General features: G+C 41.6%; 2 protein-coding genes across 3 annotated transcripts in view; one reads left to right on the top strand and one right to left on the bottom strand.

The window, feature by feature from the left end:
* CACNA2D3 (calcium voltage-gated channel auxiliary subunit alpha2delta 3) overlaps positions 1–22,542 on the bottom strand; it is a 1,005,807-nt gene that overhangs the window by 134,890 nt on the left and 848,375 nt on the right. The window lies entirely within an intron of this gene.
* LRTM1 (leucine rich repeats and transmembrane domains 1) lies at positions 10,223–19,399 on the top strand. Its single transcript, XM_051979010.1, has 3 exons — positions 10,223–11,007; positions 13,002–13,598; positions 18,743–19,399. Exons 1-3 carry the CDS (start codon positions 10,965–10,967, stop codon positions 19,177–19,179), a joined length of 1,077 nt encoding a protein of 358 aa, XP_051834970.1. The 5' UTR covers positions 10,223–10,964; the 3' UTR covers positions 19,180–19,399.

Here is a 22,542-nt window from a genome sequence, read left to right as displayed (position 1 = left end):
TGTTGTTGTTTTTAATAGGGAAAGTTTTATTAATTGTGATCAAGTAAAAAATGGTGGTGATAATTTAGCATCTCAGTGTCAGAAACTCTCTAAGCCATGGATTCCACGTTGGATACTTTACAAGAAGGAGATTTCAGACCAACAAAACCCCCACCCATCCTTTTCAGAAATTCAGAAATAGGGAAAGACCCATGTGAAAGAATATAAAGCCCTACTAACGGCGGTATATCTGCTATCTCTATGAATTTTTTTTAAAGTTCAAATTTCTGAATCTAACAATATATAACTTAAGACATTACAAGGACATCTAATTAGAGAGAAATACTTAGAAATCTTCCTCAACTCCCTGACCCCTGCCATATCTTCTATACAACTGTTCAATTGATATTAATAAAATCCAAATTTGATCAAAATGCTCTTCCAACTTAAAACTTCAGTAACTCTTTATCTCCTCTAAGATAAAAAACAAATGCTTCCATTTGGCATTTAAGGCCCTTTGCATCCTGGCTCCAGCCTGCCTTTGGGCATACTCTAGATTAATCTCCTCCACATAATCTTAATTTTGGCCAGATAGGTGTCATTACTTATTTTTTTCTAATTAATAATTTTTTTCTCCTATTTTCAATCTCTACACATTGAGTCAATTAAATTCCAACATAACTGATTTCTTTTAAAAAAAAAAAGGAAACTAGTTAAACATTGACTTTTAATTTTTTTGAATCAAATACAGGATCTCTCCCTGACCCTCTTACCTAAGTTTTTTAGAAATTTTTGTTTCCTACAAAGTTCTGCTCAAATAAGGTTTCTCCTGGTCCTTTCCACATATATCCACAGAAATTACCTATATAAGGTTTTTTTTTTTAAATTTTGTGATATTTTTTAAAATATATTTTTAGATTGTTCCATTTATTCACAATTGTCCATGCCTACAGAAGGTAAGCTCCTTGAGGGAAGGGGCTGTTTTTATCATTCTCAAACACAGTATATGCACATAGTAGGTACTTCATAGATTCACATTCATTGATATTGATATTCTCACTTCATGAAATCATAAAGTCATAGATTTAGAGCTGGAAAATGATCTTGGAAAACATCTAATCCAATATTCTCATTTTGTTTTACACATGAGGAAACTGAGTCTAAAGAGATTATCACACAGTGGCTAAAATGTTTAAGCATATATTCTTTTTTTTAAAAAAATAGTTTTAAATTTATAATTAAACATAGATTCTTCTACATTAAATAAATTAAGTTCAAGCATAAATGACATCTTTTAAGATAAAAGAAAAGTATTTATTCACTGGCCTTTTTTTTTTTTTTTTTTTATCAAACTTAGTTTTGTTCTTTGCCAACCAGTCTCTACATGTAGACACCTCTAAGTGACTTCAAATCGTCCAAGTTTCCCACAAATGCCTTTGCTTAAAAAGAGATTATCAAAGAACTAGAGGCTGCCCAGAATATTATCTGCAATAGAAGCAGATTTGAATAACAAAAGAGGTTCCTGATATGGGGACAATGCCAGTGGCGTGCTCTTGTTTAAGACTTGTTGAGATGACTGCATTTCCCTGAAAATATGGAAGCTGTAAAGCTATCAAAGAGCTAACAGAGTCCAAACCTTATATATAAAAAAATAAAAAATCCAAATGCAAAATAGCTTTTGCATTACGAGAAATGTGCCTGAAACTATAATCTAAAAATACAATTTAAAAAATCTAATCCGTAACAGAAAAGGGAATATCACAGTATAACGGAACTACCAAAGGGGACAAGAATCCAGAAAGAACCCCACAAAGATACTTGTTTGATGGCGTAACATGAATAAACAATCAAAAAAGTGAACATGAAATTGATTCCCATTTATATTCTTGGGGCAGGGACAAAAGTGGCCAATCACAAGATCTAAATAAAACAACATGTAAATAGGAGAGCTTGGCTCGCCTTCCCCAATTCCCATTTTTCTTGATTCTTTTGTTTCTATCATTAGTTTAATGTCGAGGAACATCTGTTTCTATTTACTGTAACAGCAAAATGAGCTCACTAATTACCTTTAATCATACTTATCTGAAATGCATTTTATCTTTATCTCCATAGATGGACTACGGACACAATTGAGCAGTGTTAGAGGTCTGGGGCTAGGAATGCGTTGGAAATAGAAGCTTCTCTTCACTCTGATCCCGACACTGCCGCCAGTTGGGATCCATCCTATACTAGCATGGGAAGGTAGACAAGCAGTAAGCTCTATGGCGGGCTCCCAGGCAAGAGGAGGGTTTCTCTAGCAGTTAGTCTGCTACAAGGGAGCCCTCTCTTCTCTGAACCAAAATAGGAGTTCTAGCTATCATGGGAAAACAGATTTCATCGGAATATGGAGAGCACCCACCTACACTCCCATTCAGCTACGATAGCTCCGGAGAAAAACACACACCTTTTTGAGGGCAGAGAACAAATGTACCTTATGTTTGTTTTGTCTCTGACTTAAAATCCTAACCCTGACACCTACTGACTGTATGACTTTGAGTAAGTCACTTAATCCTTCTAGCCTCATTTTCCTTTTCTGTAACAGGGTGGGAGAGTGGGTGGGGAACTAGACCAAATTCCAGATTCAGATTATTATCCTGTTGGAGCAGGTAGAAGGCATCATGGTGCACTGAGTGATGGGCTTGGAGTGAGGAAGACCCATCTTCCCAAGTTCAAATCTGGCTTCAGACACTTTTTAGCTCTGTCACCCTGGACTAGTCACTTCATTCTGCTTGCCTTGGTTTCCTCATCTGTAAAATGAGATGGAGAAGGAAAAGAAAGACCACTTCAAGAAAACCCCAAACGAGATCACTAAGAGTAGTTCCTGAAATAACAACCTTCCCCTTGGAACCACTCTTCTTCTTTGCCTTTAATATATTAAAGATAATTTGTTATTGATTATGGTTTAACCAGGTAGAAGAATGGAGCAGCCCTTATTTTACACCTAACCCTTTACAATAGCAATTTGCACTCTGCCTACCTCATCAAATCTAGGATGGGGCCATTTGGTGTGTGTGTGTGTGTGTGTGTGTGTGTGTGCGTGTGTGTTTGTGTTTCCTTCTGATCAACAACCTCAGACTGGACAATCTTTTGAGTTTCAGAAGGTCATAGAGTTCTGGAAGACCAATAAGGCACTGACTTCTATGTCCACTAGAGTGGCGATGGTTGGAACAAGTAGCAGGAATGGCTGCCAGCCAACAGATGAATCAACATCATTCGACAGGAAGGTCATGTTTCTTTGATGGGGCAGTGCCCAGAAAAAGAGAAAGGTGAAGTAGATAAAAAGCAAACCTTGGAAAACTGCTCACATGCTAATGAAGCCAGATTAGTAGCCTCCTAACTGACTGTACTTGTAGTGGGAGGCTATTGGATTCTGTTCCACTTTTCCCCTGATTCCTTAGAGTTTACTCTTGTTTTTGCTGGGTTGTCATAAATGAATTGTTCCATACTTGATTCATGCTTGTACTTTGTATACTTTCTTTTAGATTGGATCACTCAAGAGGGATTTTTTGATCCCCTTTTGAGGGATCCCTAGGCTAGAATCAAAAGTAACATCCTTCTAGTTCACAATATTGGAACTGAGGGAAACTGAGATGGGGGTGAGGAGTCAGTGAACTGGGGAGTGAGAAACCCAGAGCTTGAACTTCAACCTACTAGTACATAGCCAGGTACAGAGAATGGACAAATGAGTACCCTGAGTCCCCACGAATCCCAGCAATGGATGTCTCTGGCCTTTCTACTAGACTATATCCTCAGCGCCTATGACTTTCTGACTCCCCTGTACGCTAGCCCTTCCACCACACTGCTCCATAAGCACTAGATGGATGCTCCATAAATATTTGGTGGTCAATGATTGAATGGATATTTCCTAGCAAAGACACATAAAATTAATCCCAATTAGAGAGAAACACGCAATTTGGAATTGCCTGTTTACTTAGCTGTAGGAATAAATATCCAATTATGCAAGGAAGCTGGCGACATGCATTTCATGTCAATTATCATTAACCTTTCCCAGACAGCTGAAATGCCGGCTTTTAATGGAGCCCGAATGTTATCAGCCATTCACAGGGGGTGGAGCCTGGGGATTTGCTTCATCCCTGACTTTTAGTTCTTCTTAAACAAACAAACACTAAGAGGCAACATCAGTCCACTTCCTTCCCCCAGAGAGGGAACTAACATGGACGGCAAGACCCTCCGCAGAGTGACCCATTGGGCAGAGACATTCTTGTCTCGTGAGTCAGGTTCAGCCCCTTGATACTTAATACCTTATCATCTTGTTGAAAGGAAAGGATTTGTCAGATCACTTTCCAAAGAATGAACAGAAGGAGTATGTAGGTTCCCCAAATAGTATACATAGCACTGGAAAACATGTTGGGCCATTACAATGATCTGTCCAGTGGCAGCAATCAGACTGAACTTATCTTTTTTTCTAGCTGGAGAGATAAGCTGATACTTCTTTCTGCCTTTCTTCCTTCCTTCCTTTTTTCTTTCCTTTTTTTTCCTTCCTTCCTTCCTTCCTTCCTTCCTTCCTTCCTTCCTTCCTTCCTTCCTTCCTTCCTTCCTTCCTTCCTTCCTTCCTTCCTTCCTTCCTTCCTTCCTTCCTTTTTCTTTCTAAGAACAGAAAGTAAACCTGATTTTAAAAAATATTTCTGTAGCCATTTTTATATTTACCTATCACCTACTTGTTTATGTGTTTGTTTTTCTTTGTATACATCTATTTACTTTAAAGAGTAAGGTCTAAATCTCAGGAGTTCCTGGTATGGAAATACCTTCCTTTGGTATATTACTATCAATTAATAACTCATTTGTAACCTATAATCATAAAGAATCACCATGAATGGTTAAGTGACGTGTCTGGGGTCACAAGAGCCAATTCATGTCAATGGCAGAATCTGAACCTATATCTTTTCCCAACTCCATTACAAAGTGCCCTTTGCCACCCCAGGGCACACTATATAGCTGTTTTTGCTGCTGGGTATCATCTGACCATATAACTTTTTTTTTGGAACGAAAATTCCATCCTTTTACAGAGCTTGTTAATTTATTTTTTTCTATCCATATCAAATGTCCATGGTTTGCTGATGAGCTTTGACAAACCACTAGAAAAAAAGTCATTAGGATGAGTCAGAACCTTGCCCGTGGTGGATGTGCTCTGTGTGCCTTCTTTTGCTACCTCTCACGTGGCAAAGCACCCCTCATTTTGAGGCTCTGATCTTGAGGTGGAGAAGAGCTGGTGATATCCATTTCACAGCATTGAGCTATGGAGGTTAAGTGGGGTTCACCTGCTGTTTTGTAAGAAATTGTTTCTGCAGGAAAGTAATTTTAGTTCTGAGAGATTCCTCAAAGGTTTCACACATATGTGAGGCTTAAAGAAGTCCTTTTATCTCTACTATAATAATCTCATTAGATTGGTCCCAAATCTAGGGTGGTTTGGAATCAAGTGGGGGAGGTATAGAAGGGGAAAGATTGCAAAAGTCTTCTCTATAAAAATATCTCTTATAGATTGTATATGGGGCAAACTTCCTTTCCCTGCCACCATTTATAAAAGGAGATAAATGGTCAAAAATGACCATCCTATGATGGCAAACTGCAGAGAGTTCTGAATGACTTTCTGCTAGACAGACAAGGGGCATGGACTCTGCCATTTTAGGATTTATATTCCCAGATTCTGGAGCAATTGTTTTTTATGAAAAATCTGAGGGTAGGGGACTCCCTCAAGCAACGAAAATTGGGACCACTCTGCCTTTTCCCTTCTTGGAGAGTTGCTTGAGGCACCATGAGGATGAATGAAAGACCTGCATTGTCCAACTGACCACTTACAGCTGTCCCTGGTGGGTCACCTCTACTCAGATTGTTATTTGCTTTTTGTGCTCAAAGAGGACCAGGACATGGAGAGATGATGCTATGATATGTAAGTGAGTTGGATTTAAGTGAAAAGTTAGCAGCCTCACACTCTCCTCCTCCTAGCTGATAGTGAGCTGAAATCCTACTTCCTCTAACTTCATCCTGCTGGTCCTACTTATGCCTCCTCGAGTCAAGCTAAAGAAACCTTTCTTAACTACTTTGCATTTCACCATTTTGGATATATTTATTTTAATTTATTTTGGTTATCTTTTTTTATCAATCGATTGATAATCAACAAATAAAAATTTAGCACTACTGTGTCAAGGCACTATAGTAGTCATTGGGAAATACAAATATAAATGATATAATATGTCCTACTCACCAGGAATGTATTTTCATTCTAATAACAGAAAGAAAAAGTATATGTAAAAAAAAATAACCAAAATAAATTAAAATAAATATATCCAAAATGGTGAAATTAAAATAAATATATCCAAACTGGTGAAATTAAAATAAATATATCCAAAATGGTGAAATGCAAAGTAATTTAGAAAGAAAGGGACTAATGTTGGAGGAATCCTGAAAGGTTTTATGCAGAAGATGGTCTCACCTTGAAAGAAGGGACAAACTCTACGAGGTTGAGATAAGGAGTAAGTCCATTCCTTTCTTGCATGTAGGATAGCCACAAGTCAGCAATACACAAAGATGCAAAACTGAGAGATAGATTGTAATATGTAAAGAACTGAGAACTTGTAGATCACAGACTATAGGATGGGAATAAAGTCCAATGATGTTGCAAAGATAGTGTGAGATAAGTTCATGCCGAGCTTTAAATCAAAGGTATTAATATTATATTTTATCCTAGACACAATAGGGAGACTAGTGTTGAATAGGAGAATCCATAGTCAGATTTTGCCTTTGGCAGCAGAATGAAGGCAGCTTGAGAGTGGGGAGAAGCTGAAAACCAAGGGACCCACCCCCCCCAGTCTCCCTAGTGTTCAATCAGCTTCATCTCCACCTGGCTACGGTAGAGCACTGGATTCAATCAAAGCTTCTCCCTCGCCCATCCCCTGCATGCAGGGCCCACACCTGGGGGATGGAATGTTCCCCCAGGTGCCTCTGTGGTTCTCAAGGTCTATGGCTCATTCTCAGGACAATCTGGCTGAGCTGGCTCTCATGTCAAATTCTATACAAGCTTGTTTTCTCCTTCCCTGATTTACACTGTTTGCTGTGGATTAACCTACTCCCCCAGACTCCCACCTGCTAGGTCGCTAACAAGGAAAGCCTTGAAGGCTGTCTTCGGCTACCCTGAATTGAAGGCTTTCTTAAAAATCAATAAACAGAGTGGAAGCTGATATATTCCACACCTCTCAGTCAGCTGTGGGGCTGTGAAGATGGGCCTGCTCTAGAAAAATTGCTTAACTGTTCTCTTCTCATTTTTATCGGATACACTTATCGTGCACGCACAAGGCATTCTCACAAAGATTCTATAGAAAAGAGGGAGTGGGCGTACAGGTCCATGGTTCACAATATCTTCCATATTCATTTTTTATTGTCGATGGTCAGAGTAAATAATACAATTCTATTTTTTTTTCATTTTTTTCTTCTTTAACTAGTTTGAGAATTAATCCCCAAATCGTTTTGTTTTTCTTTTTAATGCAATTGTATTAGCTTCAGATGGATTTCTTCTGTGTGAATTTGAGAGATAGCGATGGTACAATGAGTAGAGAGCTGACTTTGGAGTCAGAAAGAACTGAATTTACATTCTCTGAGGCAGACTGACCTACAAACAACTCCCTAAGACTATAAGTTGCAAAACAATTGCCCATGTGTATTGGCGCATCATTTATGATAGTATTATCTTACAGGTAAGTTCAAAACAAAAATTGATAAGACTTAGCTGCTCTTATTGATTTTCTCTTAAAGTCCTTTTATAAGTCATATACTTAATTCATTGGAAAATCTATTATTAGAAATAAAATATGGTAGCTTTCATTGCTAGGGATGGTAGAACAGGACAAGATCTGTATCATTTGACAGCTGTTTGTTGTCCACTTTCTTGTTTCATTTCCTATCTACCAAGAAATGACTAGATAAGGTAGTTTTCTACACCCCTGAACCTGGGCTGATGGGAGTATTTTATCTTATCTTGGCCAGTCCTATATCTGTCTTGTTACTTGCTAGACATTTCCTTGCCATGGCTTAAATGCAAACCCTTCCCAAAATAGCTCAGAGAATTAAATGATCGTGCAAAATAATTTTATGCCAATTAATTGTGCTATTACTCTAATCATCAATCTCTTTGATCCCCCTCTTTCAGAAGACACCTTCATGGACATCATTCTCCTATATGCATTGCCATTCTCTATTAAATGAGAAGCTCCTTGACGGGATTTGACTATCTCCAATTCATCCTGTATATATCTTTCTTATTGTCTCCCTTTCCAGACTGTGAGTCTCTGTGAGCAGGGATTCTTTTATCTCTTCTTTTTATTCTCAGTTCTTAACACCATAATTACACATAAAATCCTTGTTGCTAACGTGCCTTCTTGACTTCCAGTGACTCTTAGCTTTTATTATCCGTAGGCCTGGTACTTAGCTCAGGATTTGTACAGTTTATAAAAAATGCTTTTTGATTTGTTCATTTGTTCATTTATTATTTCTAGTCTTATCTCTCTGTATTTTCTCTTGGTGATGTCTTCGGCCCTCATGTGTTAGTATCATTTCCCCAAGTCTGTTTCTGTAATTCAATTCACTTCCAAACAATTCACCAGGTATTCACCGAGGGCCTACTCTATGTAAGACACTAGGTAAGGGCTTAGGGGAAAAAGAAAACCATTCTGCTCCTCAAGAAAGATAAAATTATACAATGCAAAGGAGCCACAAGAATTAGGAATTGTATACACTGTTATTGTTTGGGATTGTCACGACGGAAAAATAGTCAGATTACGTTTGTTCACTCAAATAATGGAAGCTAATCAGTTTGAGGAAAGAAGAAAGAAAAGGAAATTACAAATGTCTGAGTCTGGTTTTCTGAAAAGACCAGAAAGCATGCTATGTAAAGTAAGTAATGAGTTGAGGATTAGACCAGAAAGCTGTACATGTACCACCATAATGTGCAAATGAATAGGAGGCTTAAGTGTGACTTGTCACAAGATACACATGCAAACACATACACATATGAACATATATACATACATATACACAAACATGAGATTAGAGGAACAGTCATATGCACAGTGAATATATTATGGTGGAGTTGGGGTCAATAAGATAAGAATTTAAATTCTAGGAACATTTATTAGCTGTGTGATCCTGGGCAAATCCCTTAAAATCTCAGCCTCAGTTTGTTCATATGTAAAATGATTAAACTACTAGCAAATTCTTCACAGGATTGTGATGAAAATCATTTGAGAGGAGGCATGTAAAATATTTGCAAACCTTCAAGTATTATTTAAATGTTAATGATCATCATCAGAATTAAGATTTCAGAATTACTGTTGAGGGAAAATAAGTAACCAAATGAAGCATGAATGAGTTTACAAAAATAAGTAATCAATTTTGATTTGATAAAGTTAAATAGCTTTTGTATATATATCTATATAAATAAGATCACCAGATTAAGAATAAAAACTAGCAGGGTAAAATTGATCTTAGTTTTCCATTTGGTTTTATATACATTTCTTTAAGGCAAATAGATATTTTATTACAACAATATTGGATATAAGTACAATTACTTATACTCATTTTAGTTAAATTAATTTCAGATTAAAAGATTGTTTTTTTTCTTTAATCCTTTTTGTCCTTGCTTCTCCTTCTCTCTCTCTCTCTCTTCTCTCTCTCTCTCTCTCTCTCTCTCTCTCTCTCTCTCTCGTCTCTGTCTGTCTGTCTGTCTCACTCTCTCCCTCTCCTCTTGTCTCTCTTCTCTTTCTCTCTCTCTCTTCCACTTCTTTTTTTCTCATCTATTACTAACCACCAACCCTCAACTCCCTGGATATCCATAAGCATAAGAATTTTAAATTTTGTTGAAGCACAGAAATCTCTGGGAAATGTCTACAGGAAGAAGACATCGTAGACTCTGATGAGCCAATGGCAAATGTCTCACAAACCCGGAGTAGCTTATTCACTGAAATTCAAATCCCTGGTAGGAACACTCCTTGTCATTTTAATTAGGGAACAGACGTGGATCACCGGTTTCTGAAGCTGGCCCTGGCTACCTTAACTATTTATGAGTGAAAACCGAGCACTCACTATCACGGATGTAAGAAAGATGGAGAAACAGTTATAAGTAACACACATAAAAAACCCAATACAGCTGGAAAAGAAAATCTGGACTTGGGGGGGAGGCATTAGCAGGGGATCATCAGAGTAGCCTTGCCGAGGCATCTCAGGGGAACCATTGATGCTGGGGTATCAAGACCCCACAGCCCGTATAATCATCACGGATGCTTCCCAAACAATCCCCCTACGAGCAAGCGGACGGTCCAGCCTAGCTGTGTCATCACAGGCTGGGTTGGTTCGTCCTAATATTACACACACTGCGGCCTCTGATCCTGGCTTTATAGAGAGGCGTCCGCAGTCTTGGCCCAGTGGGGTGAATAAGTCAACAGAATGCAGAAACCAAGCAAGATTAGGAAGGTGGTTTTATTTTGGTGCCTTGGATTTCAAGCAGATTAAATAATCAAAAAGCCCAGGCTGTTAGGTCGTAGCTTGAATGCTACAGCTGTTCCCTGAGGTTTGACAGACACTCTTTATGTGTGCCCTGTTGAGTGAATGAGAGAGACAGGGAAGCTCTCAGCGAGCCAGACAATTGAGAGACAGAGACAGAGACAGAAAAAAGAGAGAGACAGAAAAAAGAGGAAGACACACAGGAACAGAGACACTGAGAGACACACACAGAGAAGGGCACAATAAGATTTCCTACTGAAGATCAGATGGAGACCCTGGGAAGAATTGTTTTGATGAACGAACTTCAGGAAGCTGCCATCATCTCTCCCTTTAAGTGTAAGCGAGGCAAAACAAAGATGGATTAGGAGAAGGAAAAGAAAAAAGAGGCAGCTTGCTGATATAAAATTGGCTTATTCCTTTTCCATCGATTAAGTTGGATGAAATATCAGAAGACAAACATCCAAGGACCAGCCATGAAAGGTGAGATATTGATTCATCATCTTATAATAAATGTCCTGTACTTGGTAGATAGCCTGGACATCTATCTAAATTGGGGAGGAACTTGTAAGAATTGTCTTTTAAAAAGGTCTTTCTGTTCACATTCTCAAGCAGATGCAGAATGGCTGTTTATCTCAGATTTCTGGGAAGGAAAAAAAAAAGTAGTTCAAAACAGAGATGTTTAATTGGTCTGCCATGGGCCATTATTTTTTCTTTTTAACGGGGAGCTAAGAGGCAGTTGTCCTGTGTGCTGTCTTTTTTTTTTTTTTCCTTTTTGTCTTCAGGATAAGAGTTAGGAAGAGATGTCTAAACTGAACATAATCACAGAAAGGCAAGCCTTTCATTAATAGATTAGTGTTCTCTGTTGAAAGCACATTCTCTAGTTTAAGGTCTGATTTCCTGTTGCAAATTAATGTTTGAGCTCCACAGTCAACACTCAGGGCGCCCTGTAATTTCCAAGGCTCTTAAATAGAGATTGACGGAGAGATCTTTGTCTTTGAAACAGGTCACTTAGCTTATTTACAGAATCCCAGAAACAACTTGAGGTGAATGCTTTGGAGTGGGGTGGGGTGGCATGGGGGTGGCAAATGTTCAAAGGCCATTTAACCAAAATATATCAAGTGGGATCTTCCTGCCAGGGATTGCTCCATCTCTTCATTATCTCACTATGTGCACATTAGACAGGATTATTTAAAAAAAAAAAAAAAAGAAAGAAAAAGAAAAACAGAAAAAGAAACAACCTTAAGTGTATTTAACAGAAACATGGTATTATTCCCTGAGTCAAAAGCAAAGGAAACATTGTCAAGAGCTTTTCTTGCAAACAGATAATACTTTTAAGCTTTCAACACAGCAATACTGGCTTGTGAATCCCACGAGAGGAATCAAAGCTGGATGTCACCGATATTTGCCATTGTTAGAAACTTGGACCCTTGCGAAAAGGGATCCAGAAATTGAAATGTTTTTTAATCATCCTGGAAATGGAATGAAGTCTTTGATTAACTGTTTTCAGAAAACTGAATTCCTCTGATCTCAGCCATTTCTACTAGTCTACTATACTCTAGGGCATTGATGAAAAAGAGATCGGGGATCTGGAGTCAGGCTTTCACTTTCAAGGTTATATATTAAATATTAGCATTCCCTTAGAAAACTGAAGATTCAACTAAAATGAAAAGGAATACAATATAGTGACCAATTTTAAATTTAAACAGATATAAAAATGTACATGCTTTCCCCCTTCCTTCTTTTTTATCGAAAGGAGAGGGGCTTATATGTTGAGAATATGGCATCTGCAGTTAGAACTGGGTTTGTTTGCTTACCTGTTTTACCTTTGTTGTAAAGGAAGGTTTACTAGATGGTAGAGCTAGAGGGTGGTATATTTGGAAATGATTGCAATGTGAAAATAAAAGGCGAGGGAGGGAGGGAGAGAGGGAGAGAGGGAGGAAGGGAGTGAGGAAGAAAGGAAAGGAGGAAGGAAGGAAGGGAGAGAGGAAGGAAGGAAGGAAGGAAGGAAGGAAGGAAGGAAGGGAGAGAGGAAGGAAGAGGGAGGGAGGGAGGGAGGAAGGGAGAGAGGGAGGAAGGGAGGGAGGAAGAAAGGAAAGGAGGAAGAAAGAAAGGGAAGGAGGAAGGAAGGAAGGAAGGAAGGGAGAGAGGAAGGAAGAGAGAGGGACGAAGGGAGGAAGGAAGGAAGGAAATTGACAACTTCCTCCTTCAACATGATACTTTGGGGACTTAAAACTTCTAAATACCCAGTAAGAGAAAAGCAAAACAAAAGATGAATCCTTAGACTCAAGTTTGTGATAATTGCTCATCTCCAAATTCTCCTCTAGTTGCCCCCAACAAGGGTTCCTAGCTTCATCTTCATTGTTATTCAATCCTATGCTATATTACTAATTCATTCCCAAGGGGAAAAGACTAGTTTCCATAGTCTTCATCTTGAAGGCCACTTCTCCAATGTGATCGCTTTCCCTTTGCTGCAGGTGACTTGCTCTGGCTCTCCAGCGTGCTACTGCTACTCCATGGGGCCGGCGGCTGTCCAGAAAAGTGTTTTTGTCACAAGCCTACAAAGTCCGTTGACTGCAGTAGGCAAGGTCTGAGGGAAATCCCCTTGGAACTGCCTCCTGGGACCCAGATCCTACATCTCCAGCATAACCAGATTAGAGCCGTCCCCACTTCTGCCTTCATCAGGACGCCCCTGCTCCGAAGCTTAGATCTCTCCAATAATGCCCTGTTCAGCCTGGCTCCTGGAGCATTCTTGGGCCTTGCCCACTTACAGGTTTTAAACTTAACACAGAATTCTCTTCAGTTCCTGGAAAGCAAAGTTTTCCAGTCCTTGCCTCAGTTGCAGGAGCTGGATCTGTCCTTTAACAACATCCAGGAGCTGCCCAGTTTTAAGGGGGAGACACTGAACCACCTAACTCGGCTTGCCGTACAAAGGAACCAATTACGGCACATTCACAGGGCTCAGCTAGCATCGCTTCCCAGTCTGAGAGTTTTATTCTTCAGGGACAACCCCTGGAAATGCAATTGCCACCTGCTGGATCTCAAACTGTGGCTGGAGAGCTTTGTATACAAAGGTCAGTATCATATGGACTGAGACACCTTCTGTCTTCCAGTTCCCTGGGATGATTTGGGTTTGTCTGGCACTTTAGAAAGTGCTCCCAGAGTGGCCAGTCCAGGGCTGATGTCAGTGCCTGGGATGGTGACTCTACAGGAACAGGCAGGAGGGGACAAGAGGTCCCCTGTAATGGGGATGTGTTTGTACATCTATTGGCAAATGTGGTGTATTAAAGAGTGTTGGCTAATGTCACAGAGCAGAAATGGACCTCAGAGAACAACAGATTCATACACACACACACACACACACGTGTGTGTGTGTGTGTGTGGAGAGTGTATATGAGTGTGTGTGTGTGTGTGTGAGTGTGTATGAGTGTGTGTGTGTGTGTGTGTCTGTGTGTGTCTATGTATTGTGAAATGTTTTCCCCGTTGCTGTGTACTTAGTGCTTAGTGATCTGAGCAAAGTCATTTACCTTTCAGGATCCCCATCAACTACTAAAGATAATAATTAGCAGAAGAGTTACTGATCTACATAGTATAAGAGATTTTTCCACCCTACTAAAATCACAGCTTTAATGCCTCTCCCACCCCACCCCCCAAAAAAATAGAGAAAGGAGAAGAGAGAAGAGGAAAAGAGAAGAGAAGGGAGAGATGAAAGAAAGAAAGAAAGAAAGAAAGAAAGAAAGAAAGAAAGAAAGAAAGAAAGAAAGAAAGAAAGAAAGAAAGAAAGAAAGAGAGAGAGAGAGAAAGGGGAGGGGGAGAGAAAGATAGAATCTAAGTAGAAAAGACTCAAAGAGAGAGAGAAAAAGAAAGCCAGAAAGGGAAGGAAGGAAGAAGGAAGGAAGGATAGATGGATGGTTGATGGAAGTGAGGAAGGGAGGAAAAGAGGATGTGAGGAGAAATTTTTGGACCATTAGAAGTATCCAGAACAGGCAGGGGCTGCTTTTGATGGAAGTGAGCTCCCAGCCCCTGAGAATGATCAAGCAGAAGCTGATTGTACAGTGTTCGGGGCTGAATGTCAGAGCAAGGATTCTGAAGTTGTGCCTTAGACAAGATGACCTCTGAGTTTCCCTGCCATCCAACTTGCTGATTGTGTAAAGTTACTTAATCCCTCTGAGCCCCGAGTTACATTTCTACATTTGTATAAAGCCAGGAAGTTTGCATGAAGTGAACGCTTGTCATCTCGTAATAGCTTCGTAATAAATGCTTTCCCTCTTTGATCTAAGGCTTCATCTATCCCTGAGCCTATTCTCCTATATATTCATTCAATACATTCATATAAGACAGCAGCTAAACAGCCCGTCATGTACATAAAAGGCGGAGGGGGGGGGGTATCATGGATAAATAGCTGCCCTTGACGTCAGGAAGAAGAGTTCAGCTCTTGCCTCTTATAAATGTTGACTGGACAAATCACTTAACTTTTAGGTGCCCAAAACAATCCTCCGGGACTGTACATTGCAGGGAAGAGGCTGCTCTGTGGTGGTAGGAAGAGTTTGTTCCCTGGGAGCTCCCTAGAGCACCGGTTCTAGCTCCTACATATAGACATACATGTGTTTTTGTTTTTATGGGGGAAAGTGCTAGCCTTGGGAGGCCACCGAAAGCCCCATGGACGGTTGGGATTCCGAGAGCTGTAGAGTTTCCCACATCTAAAAGAGAATTCTCAGTCCCAGAAGATAACCTGATATCAGATGTACTTTCTGATGCAGAAGAACAAGGAGCCAACAACTTAACTGTTGTGTTTGAAGGGAAGCCGCTAACAAGTTGTCATTGTGGTTGTGTTGTGTTGTGGTTATTGATGTTAACAAAAAGTAGTCTAACAGTTGTGAACAATGAAAATCCATTTCAACCAAGAAGAGGTACCGTAGAATTTGGGGGGGGGGAATGGTTTTGGAATCAGAGGACCTGACTCTGCTTAACTACTTGCGTGACTTTGAAAAAGTAATTTTACTTTCTTGAGCCTCAGTTTAATTTTCTGCAAAATGAGGGAGTTAGAGCTTCTTGAAGATCTTCCCAGCTCTAACGCCTTTGGCATTAAGGTGAAAATATTCAAAACTCCACAATTTAAGTAGAAAAGAGAATGATGAGCACACAGAAAGACTTCTTTTAATGAGGATGATATCATCAAAATTCTGGGGATTTTATTAGCTTTGTTGTCAAAAACGTGGTCTTTAAGAGGATGATAGAAAACAGGATGGGTGCATTTGGGACTGGGTGGAAGAGCAAATGGGTTGATGGAGCACCAGATTTGTCATCCAATAGTCTGGCTTTTTTTTTTTTTTTTTTGCCAATTCATTTGTTTTCTCTGGATCCTAGCTTTCTCATCTATGTAATGAGGGACATGAACTATGGAACTTTGAAAGCACGAAAGTCCCTGTGAGTTAAGTCTATAATCCTCTGAGGAGAGTGACTGGAAGAGGAGGAAGACTTCAAAGAGTTTCACAAAGTCACAAAGCTGTCACCATGGTGGGGTGATGAGCTGTGCCCCAAGACGTGACATTTAGAGTATGACATCATGCCCCTTTAGCTCACTTGTTCCTGCTTGAAGCCAGACCCCTGGTTCTTAGAAGTTGCCTTTTCATTGTGGTATTGGGAAATGTGCTTCTCTCCCTTCCATTACCTTATGCAAAGTCAAATGCTCCCTGCTTCCCCCATCCCTGCCAACTCAATTCAACTACATGCTACCTGCATAAAATGTCAAGGGGAGTACCTGGTCTCCCCTCTTTGTGTCCATGGAAGCCACAAGCATCTTGCATCGGAACAGAGAATCCTGGGAAAGGGAAAATTCGGGGACCACAGTTACACTGGACTTTATATCTGGGATGAACTGGGACATCCCTACCTCCGAATGTTGAGTTTGGAATTGAAGCCAGATGATAGAACAGAGTTCTTCTGATAATGGTATTCAGGGTGCTCCCTGGACTGTTTAAACTTAACAACAGTTAAGTTAAGTAACAGTTAAGTTAAACTTAACAAACAGAACAAAATCCTTGTCTGTTCCCAGAAAAGCTTGTTTCTCACATCGTTAGAAAAATGGGACTTGGGGCTTTTAAGACTGAGGCTCCCGGCCCACCTTTTGTGGACTCCTTGGGGGTTCCGGGAACCTCTGCTGGGGGAGGGGGACAGCAGTTCCCTTAGCTCTCTGTTGCCAGTTTCTCTGGTTCAATTGGAATCTTTATAAATCTCCATCTCGGGCTTAGCACAAGCTTCATCCGCAATCATCAGTGTTAGCTGGCTCTGATCAAGATAATCTGGTGCTCCAATCACTTGATTTAATGGCGCACACTTGCAAGAAGGGGGTGGGGAGGTGGGATGGGAGATGAAGGGTAGGGAAGGAACAGGATAGCAGGAGAAAGGAGGGGAAGGAAGCAGAGAGGAAGAGAGGGAAAGGGGGAGAGGTGGACTGCATTTGGCAATGGAAGAGATAGGGAGAGAAGAGAAAAAAAGAGCAGGAAAGAAGAGAGTCAAGAGGAAGAAAAGAAAGGAAAGGAAAGGGGAAAGGAAAAGAGGGGAGAAGAGAAGGAAGGAAGAGAAGGGAAAATAATGGGAGGGGAGGGGAAGACTAAACTCAAATCTGGCCCTGCTGTGACCGAGTCCAGCCATTGCACCACACAGCTTTCCTGATCTACCTGATATACAATTATACAAGTGATAGAAGGCATGTAAAGCATCAGGAAAAGTAACCAATAGTCTCTGACCATTACCATCTCTGTGCTTTTTAACCCCAGACAAGACTGAACGATATTTTTAGCCAAATAAACAGAAATGTTTTTATTTCTTCTCCCTGGAGTACCCCAGGCCCAGGGTGGGAACTATGGCATCAGCATAGATTGTGAACCTCCCTGACTTAGGTGATGAGTACTAGGGAGCCCCTGGTCTCGATCGAAAACTCCTAACATTGGGGACAGGACTTGTATCTGGTGGAGCATTAGATCATGGGATCATAGGATTAGAACTCGAAAGGGATTTGGGGATCATTAGTATTAATAAATGCAGAAATTGATGCTCAGAGGGGCCGTGGCTTGTCCAAGGTCACACGGCTACAGCCAACAAAACCAAGATCTGGGTCAAGGCTGTCTGCTTCACAACCCAATGGTTTAGGGTTAGGGGGAGCTTTTTTGTTTTTGTTTTCCCTCTCTGCTACCCTTTCCAGTGTTGGTGCTGAAAACATTTGGTGTTTCTTGGCTTGATGGAAAAATAATAATAATAATCCAATAATAATAAAATGATATCAAGAGACTCTTTAAGAAAGTCCCCATTTGAAATCCCTCCAAAGTACCAATAGATACACAGTGACCTTTGCAATGGGTACATACTGTTGAGAATCAGCAGGGTTGAAATAAGATCGACCAGCTAGAGCGCTGGTCTCGGAGTTTTTAAGTTCCAAGTTCAAATCTTACCACAAGTCGTTCCTAACTCTGATGCCGGGTAAGTTGTTAAGCTTCTAGTTTCCTCACCTGTAAATGAGCATCATCAAAGTGTCTGCCTCCTTGGGCTGCAGTGAGGGACACTATAGACCAAGTCCTCTGCGCACTTTAAGCCTCCATCTAGAAGCAAGCTAGGACTAGGATTAAGTTTAAGGATTCTGCGCTATCGAGACATCGGGGTTGTCAATGAGATGATCTTTTTCCCCATTTCACTGGCCCACCCTGTTTCCCTATTCTTTGTTTCCTGCCCATTTCTAAAGTCACGGTCATCTAACGTTTCACGTTTTCCACATTCAGATACTTGAGAAACAGTCGCATCATAAAAGAGTAAATCTCTCTCCCTGGAAATCAAACCGAAGCACTTGATAAATGCCATCTGACTTCCAGTTGTGTTTGCCTACTGGTCCCTAGATGAGTTTAGTGAGTTGTCCTGGAAGCCTGGAATCCTGTCTTAAAATCTGGATCTTCTTTGAAAGCTGAACTCAGGGACCTCCCTTCTCCAAGAGGTCTTGCACAATCCATCTCCTGTCCCGGTTACTGGGGCTCCCTTCCCCCCCATAAAAAGCATTTTCTTTTCCTGCTGCTTCAGTGGATATCTCCCGTGAGCTCCTTAAGGAAAAGACGTTTCCTTTTCGGGGATCCTCGGTGCCTTGTACAATGTCTGACGTCTCATAATAATAATTGATTGCCGAATGAATGATTTCCAAGACTGACTCTGTTCGTTCTTTGATTTTTTTAAGGCGGAATAACTGATGGAGTTATCTGCTCAGCCCCAGACATCTGGAAAGGGAAAGACCTGCTTAAAATTCCATATGAACTCTACAACGCGTGCCTCCCCCTTCTTGGGAACGGGGGGCCCGTCCAAACCCAGTTCCCTGACACTGCTGAGCTGGATCTCCCCCGGTCCGGGAGGCCCCAAGAACAGACAGACAAAAGCCAGTCAGACTGTGACCTCAAAGCCAAGACCCGGCCAGTCAGTCTCCGCCATGCTCTCGCCACGGTGGTTATCACGGGAGTTATCTGTGGAGTTGTGTGTCTGATGATGTTGGTTGCCGCTGTTTATGGTTGTACCTACGCGGCAATTACGGCTAAAAGCCACAGGGAGCCTTTGAGGCACGCCATTGAGCGGAGAAGTCTCCAAGAAGAAAAGGGGCCACTTGCTGCTTCCCTAGCGTAGACTGCTTTGGGTGGGGGGTGATTTTTCTCAAGTCAGAGCCATCATTCAGGAGAAAAGAGAAGATTCTGAGGAGAGCCGGGGGGCCGCTATTACTGTCGATTTTTGTTTTTTCATTAAAAAATAGTCCTTTAAAAAAAATCCTGTGAAGCAACCCATGTTTCAATTTTTAAATTTAAATAAAATTTAAATAAAGACTTAATTTATATTCATTGCATACAAAGATGGAGAAATTATTCTGTCATAGTTGAGACAAACACCTTAGAAAAATGAAGAAAAAAAAAAGTTCCTTTACTCTTTCTTCATTTCATGCTTTTCCATATTCATTTTTTTTCTTTTGTCCAAATCCAGTAATTTCATCTGCACAGTAAATTCTTGATGTGGAAATTTGGTTCGCCAAAAGCAGACGGGTAAACTGCCTGAGAATTTGATTCTGAAGAGAGCTTCAAAGAACAATGAAAGTTTAAGTGACTTTTTCTAAGGTCACAGAGACTTTATGTTCCATAGGTCTGCTTTCTAATAAGGAGGTATATTTTTTTTTTCTTTTTTTCTGAGGCAATTGGGGTTAAGTGATTTGTCCAAGGTCACAAAGCTAGGAAGTGTTAAGTGTCTGAGACCAGATTTGCACTTAGGTAAGGAGGTATATTTCTTTGCAATTCCATATTACACATGATAATAAAGACATGTATAAAGTCCTTTACCTATATTACATCATGACAGCCCCATAGAATTCTGGGAGATAGTTATTACAGCAATAATTTTATCTATTTTATAGATGAGGAAACCGAGGCTCAATTAGGTTGCCTAGGGTCTGAGTTCAGATCTTCCCAGCTTCAAGTCCCAAACACTATCCATTACCACACTGCCTCTCAGTGTGTAAGGAGATGGAGCTTTCCCTACAGGCATTCTGATAGAATTCTAGCGACAATGCAAACTCCCCAGTTTTGTATTGTGGTCCCGGGTCCCCGACCATCTTTCTAGAATCCTAAGACATTACTCCCTTTTGTACTCCTACCTCCAAGCCTTTGCACGGACTACCCCATGGTGCTTGGAAAGTAATCCCTCCCCATCTGTGCCAGAATCCCCACTGTCCTTGAAGGCTTGGCTTAAACATCAGCTTTTACGTGAAGCTTTTCCTGAGCTCCCCAGCTACAAATGGCTTCCAACCAAACCGACACTATATGGACTTCACATCAGTTTTATACAGACTCTCTGAGTGTTTCCATGTCATCTTCGCCTGCTTAGACGATGAGTTCCTTGAGGGTGGAAGTTGTTTTGCTTGTTTTTTGTAGCTCTGGTACCTCGGACTGTGGCACTTAATAAATGCTTATCGACTGACTAAAGGAGTTAGGGAACGAGTAAAAAACGATTTCAAGCGACCGGTGATCTGAGGGGACTTGGGATACTTCTGTCATTCACGTCCACGGCAGATTGGCAATATGCTTCTGGACGCAGCCAGGGTTGTACATTCGATGGAAGCATCTGGGAGATGGGAATGTCATCGCTCGCCACAAGAGTCAGATTATATTTAATGTTCCAAATCAGAAAACCATTTGGGGTTTTCTGGGCCACAGAGGAAGAGGAGGGCTCCCTGTTTGGATAATGGGCGCTGGGCCCAGAGTTTGGGGAAGTGATCCGATGCGCGGGTAAATGGCGTGTAAACAAACACCAAGGAAAACACAGCCAGGATTCTGGGCCAGCCAGTTCAGAGAGGCCAGATCCACGGGTGATTAAAACCTTCCATACTGAACCCTCCCAGCAGGAATGCATTGAGGGCGGGTGGGGAAAGAGATAATGACTTTTGTGTATCTGGATCCCCACAGAGTCCCAGGGCTTGTTCCGCCACACCCACACATAAACACACACAGAACAATCGTTGCACCCACTAATGAAAGCCAGCCTTCTATCCACCCGTCCCAGGGACCCAGGAGAAGGCCGCATCTGGCCCCCACCGGCCAGAAAGGCTTCTCTGGGCGAGGACGGGCCGCGGGGAGCCCGGCGGACCACGGACGTGGCCCAGAAAGCCGAGGACGCTTCCTCTGCCCACCGAGAAATCCAGGTGTGCTTCCTGGAGTAGCCTTCAAGCCTGGCCACAGTCCGGAAAAGATCCATGCAAATTGAATTTGGGCAAATTGAATCATCATTTTCAGTGCACTGGGGGAGCTTGATATTTAAAGAAACCCTTCATGGAATCCTGCTGGAATGGGCTGTAATTGCCTCCAGATTTACTATCTGCTTTGTAGGGCTGGCTTTTCACATATTCGGTTTCCACTTGAAGTGGAGCCATTCTGTCCGCCCCGAATGGCTGCCCACCTGATCTCGGGGTGCGAGTCACCTGTTAGCATCCTCAGCCCTCTGCCGATAAAGGTTGCCAACATTTCTCTAGAGCGTGAAGGGCGGCATTACCTTTTTTGCAGCTCAACGATCCATTCCGGGTATAATTACCACTGTTTTGCCCATTTAAATCACCCAATCACATGATCTTGAGATCACAGAGTGAGAGAAGAAAGGCCTCTCAGTCTGCCTTCCTCTCCTTTTATAGCTGAAAGAAACCGAGGTGCATTCTGGGGTGGGACTGGCCCAGGATCACAGAGGTATCATATAGCGGAGGCAGGATTGGAATCCATGGCTTCCTCACTGCTCCAGATACTTTACAAAATAAACCAATGGTGGGACGCCGCTGGATCCCTAAAACTTTGATTCCTCCATCACACAAAGGACATCTGCTGTATAGGAAGGACGCCTGGTCTGCTTCTCAGGGAGGGGAGAAGAAGGCACATCTCGGGAGAGCTGGAGTCTGCTCCCTTGCCTTCAGGCTGGTCAGGGCAGGGGAAGATGCATCTGCAAACAAGGATGCAACAAAGAAGATGCAAGGTGGCAGAGCGTCCACCAGCCGATCTCTCTCAGCAGCCCAAGAGCTGACGGGCAACTGCGGGAGCGCCGAGGGAAGCAGAAACGGAACTCTGAGCCCACCCGGGCTCACCCAACCCAGCTTGCTCCCCCCTGGCCGGCCCACTTTCCACCCAAAGCATCCTGCTTCTGGCCTAGGACATCCATCTCATGTCTTCTTTCCACTCATTGGCATAGGCTGTGCCCGATGCCTCGAGTGCGTTCCCTCCCCTGAGCAGATCCTGGGAATCTCTACTTTTAGGGATGCTTTCTGTACCCATGCTCCTCCTGAGGAGAAGAGAGGTGAAGAGGGAGTAGGGGAGGAGAGGAGGAAAAAGAAGGGAAGTGAGTAGAGAGGAAGAGCAGCGAACATGGGGATCCAGAGAAAAATCAACCAGAACAACCATAAGCAAATCCCCCAAAAGGCTCTGACCTCAAGGTGCTTTTTTATCGCTATGAGAGAAAACAATATTTACT

This window comes from Antechinus flavipes, chromosome 1 (assembly GCF_016432865.1).
Source record: "Antechinus flavipes isolate AdamAnt ecotype Samford, QLD, Australia chromosome 1, AdamAnt_v2, whole genome shotgun sequence".
Taxonomy (NCBI): domain Eukaryota; kingdom Metazoa; phylum Chordata; class Mammalia; order Dasyuromorphia; family Dasyuridae; genus Antechinus; species Antechinus flavipes.
This window is presented reverse-complemented; position numbering and strand designations above follow the sequence as displayed.

Coding starts and splice junctions, on each gene's coding strand:
- LRTM1 (XM_051979010.1), top strand. CDS start 10,965: ATGAAATATCAGAAGACAAACATCCAAGGACCAGCCATGAAAG. Junction 11,008..13,001: donor CCAAGGACCAGCCATGAAAG/GTGAGATATTGA, acceptor CCTTTGCTGCAG/GTGACTTGCTCTGGCTCTCC. Junction 13,599..18,742: donor GGAGAGCTTTGTATACAAAG/GTCAGTATCATA, acceptor GATTTTTTTAAG/GCGGAATAACTGATGGAGTT.